This window comes from Magallana gigas, chromosome 9 (genome assembly GCF_963853765.1).
Source record: "Magallana gigas chromosome 9, xbMagGiga1.1, whole genome shotgun sequence".
Lineage (NCBI taxonomy): Eukaryota > Metazoa > Mollusca > Bivalvia > Ostreida > Ostreidae > Magallana > Magallana gigas.
The window spans coordinates 49,020,192-49,032,917 of record NC_088861.1 but is presented as its reverse complement, the minus strand read 5'-3'; the positions used below and the strand labels follow the sequence as shown (position 1 = coordinate 49,032,917).

The following is a 12,726-nucleotide window of genomic DNA, read 5'->3' as shown; positions in this document are numbered from 1 at the left end:
CAAAAGAAGCATAGATCAATTCGGCTATCTTATTAAGAATAAATAAACCTTTCACTTCTGTAAAAAAAAATTAAAAAAGAACGTGTATATTGAAAAAAAAAACAACCCAGTTTTTGTCTTTTTCTTTGATCTAGTGCATGAACATGGACTTATATGAAACTGAGAATGAAACTATTTCGTTATTTGAGACTATTTAAGATATGTACATATACCAAAGATTTTATTTAAAGCTTTATATTCTCTTCACAACAGAGAATAGTTATGGTTAGCTTGAAAGCGGAAGAGAAAAAAAGTGAAATTCAAAATTGTGTTTGTTACATAAACACGTAAATTCAAAGGCCTTTTTTTGGTCATTTCAAATCATAATCAAAGTACTTAAGTACTGTCGGGAGTTGATTTTATTGATTATTATCAATTTTGAAATATACGATATGTTACACCAATCTTTGTAATACGAATTCTCGAACTTTTCCGACAAGATTTTCAAAAAAATCCCATATGAATCATGTTGTGTAATATTCAAAGATAGAATTAATTCCATCAAACTGTGTATCAGCAATTTAAATGTTTCTAAAAATTGTACACGTCTGGATCCAAGCAATATTGAACTCTAGTCTCGTTCAACCAGACGCTCGGCTGTCTCCGTTAATCTCCGCCTACCAAGAGAGACTCTCTGCTTGTCGGAGATTTACGGAGACAGCCGAGCGTCTGGTTGAACGAGACTATATTGAACTGTAGCGTAGGAATACATGCAACTACAAAAAACAATTGAGTTGTTCGTACTATATAAAATCTGACTATTTTCAAGGTGTTTAAAAATACTTTTCTTTTGAAAAAACAATGGTACAGCATTCAATATACCGAATATATCTATTATTTTCAAGATCTACGTCTTGTCAGCGGTGATGATTTGTGCTTACGTCTAAACACTGTTTCACTTTCGGATTGTCAGACTTACTGCATAGGAGAGTTGATTAAAATCAACTCCCAAAAAGCAGTAGAAAAGATTTTTGTTTTAAATAACGCTGCATGTTTACAAACGGTGTGTTGTTGAGTATTCTCTTGATTACATTTAAACTGGTACACTTATCGATAGATAAAGTGACATTATTGCTCGAAGTTCTGATTTACCTTTCACTGGAAAAAGTTTATTTCTAGATGCTTTGAATGAATTCATCAATGTGTTCATGGTGAGGGTGTTTAAGTTCTGGAATTGGGTTTGATATAAAGTTCAATGTCATGAGTAAAATTTGTTCTAATCACAAAAGGAATTTAAGAAATGAATTATTGTTGACATAACATGCAACAGATTTACTTTAAAATGGAATTAGGCTTAAACCAAAAAAAAAAAGACTTTTGCAAACAGAGGGAATTCGGACTAAATTTTACATTTTTGTCTTCTGATAAAACATTTTTGGCGGTACTTTAATATTAAATGTTATGATTTTATATTTAAGTCAATATAATTTTGCATTTTTCCTGTTGGTTTTATTTCATTTATTCATTAACATAATCGTATGAAACGAACTGCAAAATTATTGGATAATGCTTTTAAAACGATAAAAGGCATCATATCTCAAAATTTGTATCATTCACCTCATATTAGTTTTATGCCAACTGAATAAGGTCATTTAAGGTACTTAAATGCTATATATGTTTTTGTGTTATCATCATTTATTTTTTTTTTTTTGTTGGTAAAATTGGATCAAAAATGGCGAGAGATTTGAAAACGGAAAGAGGAAATTCGGACTAGAATATTTGAAAAAAAAATGTTGCTGAAATTGTTAAACTTTGTATCTATTTAGTACCACTACCATTTATAAACTGTATTTTATTTTTTAAAGCGTTTAATTATTTGTGTAATTTTTCACAATTAAGAAAATCTCATTTTTCTGATTTTCCTATATTATTAAATGGCCATTATCTCAAAAAGTAGGTTATTGACCTATTTTTTTTTTAAAAGAAATAACACTACAATCAATGGTTTATAGCATACAATTGATGGATTTTTATTATCATCAGTTGAATTTTTCATTGTGAGTAAACGTCATCCATAAGTTATGTACAAGTGATGTTAAATTGTTAATCATATAAACTTACAGTACATTAGGTGACGATTCCAAAAACGCATAGTTTAAGGATTACATTTACTAAGATGATAAACAAATTCCACTAATGGGAACTAAACACTGCTTATTGTACATTGTATCCCGATTATTGTGGTGCAATTTTTTTACGTTCAGGTAACTTAATCAATGACCTACTTTTTACGCTAGTTACCTCTAAATGTTTATTGAAACATTTGTCAAAATTATCTAGCCTTTCCAAGGTTTTCTTTATTTTGAATTTATTAGATAAAACAATTTGTTTGTTGGAAAATGATAAGAGGCGAATAGCTTTACTAATTTCATACTTCAATAAAGTAATTAAAGCTCATATTTTTAATTAAATTTAGTCGGATTTTCCTCTATCAATTTTTAAAATTCTAACCAATTTGATCGGGTATTACTAAAACAAACTGAGTAATACGACCCCAAACCATTGACTGCCTGAAACTAAAACTTTGTTGTCTGTATTCTGTTGACATCAACATTATATAAGGTCACTGATTAAATTATTGAGATATTCTATCTGGAATTCATTTTATTTATTTTTAAGATTTTTCCCATCCCTTGCTAGCTAGTAATATAAAATTATACACGAGATAATACAACCATAAACTGTGTAAAATGATATGAAAAAAAACGTAGAAACGTAATTTTTGCAACTACATTGCTACATAAAGTATTTTAGAGAAAAAAGAAAATGAAAAATTGATTGTTCGAATTTCTTCCGTTTCAATATTAACTTATCTCTGTCATGGCATATCTTCCTAAAAAAAATAATAGCAAGAATATTAATACTGATATATCTTTATAACATTTCTATTTTGTGGATGTTCTTTAAATTGACTGCAGGTATTTAACTTAGCAAAAATATTTTTTGCAATATCAGACCCTGAGTAAACGTAATCCTTAAATCGGCTTTGCTTTTTCATCAGGCAACTCATACCCTGATGCTGAGGCCCTGATGAATGCAGTACTGAACTATGAGCAGAATCCTGGAGAGTTAAATGCATCATCACCACATCACCAGGGGCGTCCACAAAATCCCCAAACGGAAGAACGCCGAAACGCAAGAAGACGCTCGAGGCCAAGTAAAATGAAACACATGAAAACAGTTTTAACTTCATTGAAGTGAAAAAATCAAATAAACTAACAATTTATCTTTACATACCATTTCCCTAATTATAGTGGTTACCTTACGTATCATCAAGCAATATAATTAATGATATTTAATCGGTTTACATTAAATCCTTCTGTATTTAAAGAAGATTTTATGGTTAAAGAAAAACAATATTAAAAGATGTAAATAATTAAAATAAATTTAGTATTATACTAGGAAAGATTAATGTCAACAGAAAAATAAACAACAAATATTTATTTTAAAAAAAATTCAACCATTATTTTAACGTCCATTTTCACTTTTACATGCATGGCATATATTACATTAGGTCACCAAGACGCAACTCGTCAAGCTCAGGCTTATATGCAGTCACCTATGGTCCAAAGTGTCTTAAATACAGGTGTTGATCCGGATCGCGTGAGAAATGTCATAGAGAAAAGGATAAGAGACACAGGTAATGGGGTTACTCATACGGTATCTTACAAATATAATTCTGTTAAAAATACAGTGTTAAATGAGGTTAATTATAAACTGAATGCTTCTGACAGTGTACAACTTTTTGTATTATGCAATCGTTTGTACATACATGAGACTGAACTATTTTTTAAGTAGCATTACTAGTCGCCCTCAGTTATTTTAAAACTGTACTTTCTTGACAGTAATTTATCATAATATCAGTATTGTATCCTATGCATGAGGCTAAAATATATTTCTGAACATTTTTCTTCAATATGGCTTCTATAGAAATACACATAAGAAGTTTGATATTTGTGGATGTTTTGGTCAAATATTTTTATGGCAATATAAACTGTGATATTCCAATTAAAACAAGACTAAATATTGAGACAAAACAAAACACTGCTATAATCCATGAACCAAGCTTGGAACCTAATCTTTTTTAGTTTTACCACATGATAACTTCCATGTATCGTACACATATTATGTGTAGGAAATGAAATAAATCCATAGGAAGAGATTAAACAACATATTGGGAAACAACAAACAATTGTCGCATTTCAGACAAATACCATTAATTTCAATTGTAAATATTGATAACATTCATGACCACCCACTTAAAAATGTTGATGGTTTATATAAACATTTCGATCGTAATATCTTTAATTATAGAAGTAATAATATATACAAGAAAATATCAAAAGATTTAAGGTATAAGTTTAAAGATTCTGTCGTACTGATTAATGTTAAGAAATTAACATATCAAAACACATCTTTGCAAACAAAAAATAGTAAAAACGTGATACCGGATATAGTCTTTTTGATTTAAAAACGATGTCATTCAGATAAAAAACTTAAAAAATAAACTGGGTCTTGTTTTCCAAAAGGTCATTAACACAGTAATTAATATAACAACATGTTAACTCCTAACTGATTGGTGAATGCAGGGCATTACTTTTATTGATCAAAAGTAGTCTCAGGCATAGGTTAGCTAACAGTACAATAACTGGTAATCACTTGGTTAACCATGATTTATTTCCACTTCCTTTTAAATTTAACCAAACAAAAAATAATCTTATTGCTTTTAGCTTCTACCTTACCATAAAAAAAGCCAGAATATTATATATTACAAATCTGTATCATTAAAAAAAACAAACCATAGACAGGAAAAACGTGTGATTAGTTTGTAGGGAGATAGAAACTTGGAGATTTTAAAGTTTTTCTTCTGAATGTTTGGAACTCTTCTGTATGTGTAGGCGTTTTTGTTCAAATTTCATAGCAAAGCATAGCATACAATAACATTCAATTTTATTAGTCTGTTCATTTTAATTTCTCATAGCATAGCATACAAATTCAAAACATTCCATTAAAATAACATAGCATATCATTTAATTTGCATACCATGGCATAGCATCAAATTGTAAAAGATATCCATAAAATTGTTTTAATGATAGAGGTAATAAAGGACCTTGGGGAGGCTGGATGGTCATCATATAACCCCACAGATTTACCTTAAAGTTTTATTAATGATTTGTTTAGCTATAAAATATCATTTATTATAGAAAAAAATCATAACTTTTAGCTTTGAGTATATTCTACACATTTATACCAAGCTTATTTATGAAAAAGATAAATACAGTCTTAAAATGATCAATAAAATAGTAATTCAGCACTCTTAATATAATACAGAGTTTTTAACACGGTATTAGAGTTGACCACATTTCGTATTATCGGGAACTGAACGTTTTCTTTTCTTTTCTCTTTTTTCGCTTTGATATGTTTAATTAAATGTACAAAATGCAATACTTCTTTAATTGTGTGATTTAGGATAGACAATAGTAATATTTGTCGTTATATTTTTGTGAGGCAACGCATATCCAAATGCTGAGGACCTGATGAATGCAGTACTGAATTATAGGCAGAATCGAGGGGGGTTAAATGCACCATCTCCACAGGATCAAATTCAGGGGTATCCTGAAATTTGCCAAGAACGTAGTAACACAAGAAGACGCTCGAGGCCTTCAACCTCAAGTAAGATGAAATTCTTCAAAATAATCTTAACTCCAATAAATTTTTTAAAAAGTCAAATAATATCTTTAGTTTACAATTGATGTCTACTATGTCCTATATTATAATTGTTATCTATCATTGGAAAATGTAGGTTATTTTAAACATGAATGTATAAATGTTTAAAATGGTAAACATTTAGATTACTGTTTGTTTTTTGTTTTTATTTTTTTTTAATCTTCCAGTTAAAGTTCCAGAAAAAATTTAGAAATTGAAAAAGGGAATATATCAGATAAGAATTACCCCCCTCAAAAAACCCCCCATTATTTTGATATTTAGCTAATTGCATTAATAGTGGAAATTATATGTCATATAAACTATTAGGTCATCAGGAGGAAACTCGTAACGTTCACGCCCAAATGCAGTCACCTATGGTCCAAACAATCTTAAATACAGGCGTTGATCGGGACCGTGTGAGAAATGTAATAGAGAGAAGGATAAGAGACACAGGTAAGTGGGCTTCTGTCATCAATTTTCAATCTATTAATATTTATCTAATAAACGATGCTGATATAAATTAGGTGCGTACGGCGGCTTTGAATATTTTACTAAGACTTATCAACAGAGTATCAATAGAACCATAGAAAGTTTAACATGTTGTTAATCATACCTTTTATGGATATATTTACTGCATTATGCAAAAACAAAAAAAGAAAGGAAAACATACTCTGCTTTAATAAATCAATCCAAGAACCCAACCGCTGTTTGATTTTAACATAAGGTAACTTATAAAACATATAACAAAGTGTAAGCCATGAACAATATGACTTGGAAGAGATTTAGAAGTAAAAGATGGGAAACAACGAACATTCGTCACATTTCAAATAAACACGATGGGTTCCATTAAAAAATGGAAACATTTAAGATATCGCTCTAAAAATCCGGACGGTTGATATAAGATTCTTAAAAGCTAAATATATATCATACCTACGTAATGATGCAACTTAACAAATTTTGTTTTAATATATGACTAACGTAATTAGATATATCTTTGAAAATATATTCAAAATACAAAACATACTTGATAATGAATTTGACAAGCGGCGCAACTGCAAAGAAAACATGTAAAAACAGAATAGTATAATAAAAATTGAGGGACTATTTTAATTCGAAAATTGTTTTTTTTTTACTCATTTTCGTAAAATTGTGAACACATTTGACAGAGTTATAACTATTGTTTATAGAGTGTTTAAAAAAAAAAACAACTTAAAATTGTAGTAAGACGGCGACGTCGGCAGTTTAAGCGGCGCATCGTAAACTAATAAATGTTTGTAAAGATCTTAATGTAAATTTAAAGCCAGATTAATAGAACATAGAATAAGTATTCTTGCATGGAAGAGTATTTTATAAATAAATAGTCAAGCAACATTTAAAAATAATCAGAAAATTTGACGATATTAAATAAGAAAAAAAATTACCGATAGAAATAATACATGTACATGTAGATCCTGCATAAATAAAAATCCAGTTTCTCCTCCAATATTCTTACGTTTATAACCAAGTCCTTTTTCTAACAAAATGATTTTATAGTCATTTCACATGATGAGCATCGCAAAAATTTAATCTCCATTGTGATCCCACCGTTCCCTTTGGGGTCATGTTTTCATAACTTTGAATCTACACTACCTGAGGATGTTTCCATATAAGTTTCAGTTTTTCTGCTGGATTAGTTTCTGAGGAGAAGATTTTTTAAAAATTGCTCCTTTTACTCCTATGTAAAAGTTTTAACCCTTAGTGTTGCCCCCGTACCCCCGTGGGGTCATGATTTTCACAGCGTTGAATCTACACTAGCTGAGGATGCTTCTACATAAGCTTTCCCGGTTTATTAGTTTTTGAGAAAAAAAAACAAAGATTGACTCTTTATATTACTATATAGAAATTCAATTCAATCTTCAATTGTTGCACTACCCTACCCCCAAGAGTCATGATTTTCAAACTTTGAATGAACACTAGATGAGGATGCTTCCACATAAGATTCATTGTTTCTGACTGATTAGTTTCTGGGAAGATTGTTAAATATTAACTCAATATATTTCTTCAAAACAAATTGAACAGCCCGCCCCCCCCCATGTGGGCCCAACCTACCCCCGAGGGTCATGATTTTCACAAATTTAAAATTTACACCAACTGAGGATGCTTCTACATAAGTTTAAGCTTTCTTAGTCAAATGGTTTTTGATAAAAGGATGTTTTAAAATTTCTCAAAATCTCCCAATAATTCCCGATTATCTCCCTTTGCAAATAGACGTGGTCCCTAATTTTCACAACTTTGGATTCCTCTTGCCTAAAGTTGCTTTGGGCAAAATTTTGTTGAAATTGCCGCTGTGGTTCTGGTGAAAATGTGATCAGAAAGGCTCACTTGAGCTTTCAGCTCAGTTGAGCTTCAAATAGAGGTAGGATCAAACAACAAATTATTCAACCTCAAAAAATGAATTTAGCGCACATTTTTGTCTTGTGGAACTATTCGAGAAGTGGTCAATAGACAAAACACGTATATTATTTGCCCATTTAATTGACATGACTGTACATTGTCTGCTATAGAATAAAATTTAAGCAAAATTCTTTAAATATAAAGGAGATGAAACGTATAGAATTACTACAAACCTTTGAATCATAATAGGGAGCTGCAGGAATTTTTAAAGACTGTTTGAAATTGAAATATGATAGTAAACTTTGAAAGTTTGAATGTGAAGTGGTAGCACAAATTGACAAAGATTTGTGTACATCAGCGCTCCTTGTTAATAAATGTGGTTTTCAAAATTGTCCATAGGAGAGCAAATACTTATAATTGAATTCGCGTTCTATGAAAGTGGTCAGCCTTTAGACAAGCTGTAAAAAACGAATCAGGCATAATAACTGCATACGTACGCAAGTCAGAAAGGTCGAACATTGAATCTCACTCATGCGATTTAAGACCTCCAGTCCTAGCAAGTACCTGTTTGGATGCAGTTTTTGGTTCAGGCATGTCTTTAACAGACAAATGAGACGACAGAAACCAATATCACTTAGCGAACCACTGTTATCTTATGTCTCAAATCTTTTGATACTAATTAATTAAAAAAATAGAAATAAAGGTACATTATTTGTAAACTGTTGGGTAAAGCGAACTTTGCATTTATCCAATTTGGCGCTGGAACTATGTTTTGGAATGCACATGCATATTAAAATGCTAAATGACAAAATGCACTCTGAAATTTCCTCATACAACAATGCAACATACGAAAATACATTTCAAAATGACAAACCAGATTCTCCGCGGATTTCTCTGATTTTTTTTTGGCCTAAGACATCTAATTTTTTTAAAGATAAATAGTGAATAATGACACTGATTTCTGTCCTCATATGAGCAAATATTATATACATTAGAGTTCAGCAATTTAAAACTGCTGACTTTTATGATGTTGAAAACAAAATGACTCTAATTGATTCATTATTCAAAGGTACGATAGTTGTCTTTGGAAACATAGACCAGATTGATAATTCGCTTGGAATATATAATCTATATTTATTGTTATATTTTCTTCAGGTAACGCATTCCCTAATTCCGATGCCCTGATGAATGCAGTACTGAATTTTGGGCAGACTCGTGAAGTCTTAAACACACAATATTCCAATGACCAGAACCCTCATGTTATCCCCCAAAACGCCTCAAGGTCACAGCCACCTAGTACTGGGGGTAGAACCTCAAGTTCTCAAAACCAAGGTAAGATGAAATGTCCTTAAGTATTTTAAACTATATGGGTTCAATAAAAATTAAATAATTGTACAAGTTAACAAATAATTTTCCCAAAACTTTATTCCTGTATACTATAGTGATTTTACTGTTCTGTAAATGGGGGGTTTATAAAATTATCTGAAATGCTCTAAAATATTTAGTACATTTTGATCACGGTTTGTCAATTTTGAGATATACGTGGGATTTTTCTTTCAGACCTTGAACAGGTGGTTAGTGAACTAAGACAGAAGACAAAGTGTAAGGTCTGTCTTGATTTCGAATTGGAGGTGATGTTTCAACCGTGTAATCACCTATGTTGCTGCCGATCGTGTGGCGAAAGAGTCGAAACGTGCCCGGTGTGTAGATCACCAATTGAGAGTAGGGTTCGCACTCTTATACCATAAGAAACATGCAGCCATGGTATACAGAATCGGTATGTTAACAAAAAAAAAGCCAAAAAAAAAAAAAAAAACCACTTACATGTTATTTTTGTGTAGTTTAATGTTTAAAAACAGTGTTAATTATATCAGAGTCAAAAACGGAAAATTTCTTACAGAAAATATTCTCGATCAGTTTTTACAATTTTTAACAAAAATATAAATTTAATTCTAATGTATTTTAAAGTTAGTTTTTTAATCACTGGAAATAATTTCACAATGCATTCTAGGTATTGATATTTCCATTGATGCTGAAGATGTAAATTTGAAGAACTAGATACAGATGACGATATTGCAGCAATAAATAAATAAAGAACAGGCAATTAACATGGTAATGACTGTTTACCTTATGACTTCTTCATTTAAGTTGACGAATATATGTTGCCTAACTACTTTAACCTTTTAAATTGTATACTACATCCTTGTTTTTACCCTGAATGTTGGTCATTTTTATTATCATGCTTAATTTGAAAAAGGGAGATAGATATGATTTGAATAACTATAGATAATCAATTTGTTTGTAACATATGTTGCAATCTATTTGTAATCTGCTTTGGTCGATCACAGTTGTGTCCATATAAGGCTTCCAACAAATTTTACTATGTGCGCACGTATTGTGCCTTGCACTACTTTATTTACTATGCAATGACAACCTCATATAAATCTTTAATTACACGAAGATTACTAAAACGCTACTCTAAAGCGTTTGGCTTGAAAGTAAAACATTTATACAGTATTATACATAATGATTTAAATCACGTTTTTCTTACATATGCGTAAGAATGTAAATTGGACGTATACTTCTCCCACTTAAAGTAAAGCATTTTTCCTGGCTTGCTATTTCGGAAATGAACAAAACGGTGCTATATATCTTATATATTATGTTTTTGTATGTACTGTAATGCATTTGCATTTCATTAACAGGGGTGACTAATAATATTACATGCCGATCGTTCCTTTAAAAGGAATACTTGTTATTTCTGTTTTAAACTACTTATGACATGGTTAAATGAAAATAATGTCGTTTCTGCTGCACAATTGTGTTCTAAATCTAATTGTAAAACATGTGATGCAGATTATGTCCCACCTTCTTAAAAAAAACTTCATCATTTAAAGTTTGCAAATAAAATCAATCTCTGCCATGCCTTTATTAATTTCAAAAAAATATTTGACCGTGGAATGCCTTAACTTGGAGTGAGCATTTCTAAACTTGGTACGCATGGGAAACTTCTGCGTGTAATTAAATGATATATAAACGTGTTGAAGAACAATTTGATGATTTTTTGTGTGATTTTTGTCAGAAGTCTTTGTTTATTGCAAGGCAAAGTACTTTTGTCCATTTTATTTTTTTTTTGTATGAAATTAATTTAGTTTTAAATTCTGGATGTCTACATTTTGAAATTATATGATGTAATTTCTTTTTAAACATTGATGGCATGGCGATTATTTCAAAGGCAATTGCTGATATTCAATGTATTTTTGATCAATTAAGAGATTGTTGTAAAAAATGAAAATTGCACAATTATGTTGACGTCAACGATTGTTGTTTTTACAATAAGGTAAAGGGGTAAAATAATGTGAAAATGGTATATTTATGATAAACATGTACGCTTGAAATTGTAGACCAGTTTGCCTATCTAAGCATTACTTTTAACTTTTGCTTAGCAAGATACAAATGCATAATTTGCATGGACAAAATATCAAAAACTTTTTTTTTAATCCTAAAACATTACTATGACTGTTTGATTATGAAATTGACTATGCCCCTAAGCCATATGGTTCACTCAAAGCATGCGCATTATACATGTATACAGTTTTATCCCGATTTTTGTAAACATATCTTTCAGTTAAAATGCCAACTTGTTGTGTTGATTCGTATTTGGATAGTGTCATCTGCCGACCCCCCCCCCCCCAAAAAAAAAATATATTATTACAATTATACACTATATGCCTGTGTTAAAACATGACTAAACTGCCATTTTGAATTTGCCTGTCATTTTGTCGGAAATCGCACTTGGAATTTCTCGAATTTTATCATTAACATGGCGACCGTAAACAGCGATTTTTTTTCAAACGTGATATTTTTAGGGTGCATTATAATATAATTTTGTGTCATGATATTGTATTATTGTATAACAAACCATTTTATCACATGCTTTTGTTTTATATGATGTTGCAATATATAATATTGTATAATATGATACGATACTGTATAAAATAATATTATCTACATAATAAATTATTATATCACATGAAATTGAATTATGTGATATTGAAATATATAACATTTTATCACATGATATAATATTGTATTATTTAATCTATAAACCTTTATCACATGATATTGTATCATATGATATTATACAATGTTGTATCAAATGAAATTGTATCATACAATACAATATCATTAAACATTATACAATATAATATCATATGTTACCAAATTTCCATGTATTATGTGATATGATAGTGTTTCATATAATACTTCATTGTATCAGTTTTATGATTTTGTATTACAAAATCAAATACAATAATGTATAACACAATACACTGTCATATCATATGTTACAATTTTATATGCATCAATATTTATTACAGCATTTTGTTGTTTCATATTATAGATATTGTAAGTATCATAGGATGCAATATCGTATTTTATATTATTGTTTTGATAAAAATGTGTCTACAATTACGGCATGAAATAAACATATGATTATCATACAATTTTTAACATATGATACTTTAATACGATATTGTGTCAAAACAGTATCCATGTATAACCAAGATCATTAACAATGATTTTCATATAATATGATAAAGGTGGTTT

The 12,726-nt window shown here is 29.9% G+C and overlaps 1 protein-coding gene across 3 annotated transcripts in view; it reads left to right on the top strand.

The window, feature by feature from the left end:
- The window catches only part of LOC117691871 (uncharacterized), a 98,983-nt gene extending 86,850 nt beyond the window's left edge, over positions 1 to 12,133 (top strand). For all 3 annotated transcript variants that reach the window (XM_066071958.1, XM_066071957.1, XM_066071956.1), the window contains 7 exons: positions 3,041 to 3,196; positions 3,554 to 3,679; positions 5,548 to 5,712; positions 6,073 to 6,198; positions 9,274 to 9,450; positions 9,679 to 9,895; positions 10,130 to 12,133. In XM_066071958.1, coding sequence (XP_065928030.1) covers positions 3,041 to 3,196; positions 3,554 to 3,679; positions 5,548 to 5,712; positions 6,073 to 6,198; positions 9,274 to 9,450; positions 9,679 to 9,866 — 938 coding nt within the window. In that variant the 3' untranslated portion in view covers positions 9,867 to 9,895; positions 10,130 to 12,133. The remainder of the gene's footprint in view (positions 1 to 3,040; positions 3,197 to 3,553; positions 3,680 to 5,547; positions 5,713 to 6,072; positions 6,199 to 9,273; positions 9,451 to 9,678; positions 9,896 to 10,129) is intronic.
- Positions 12,134 to 12,726: the final 593 nt, after the last annotated feature.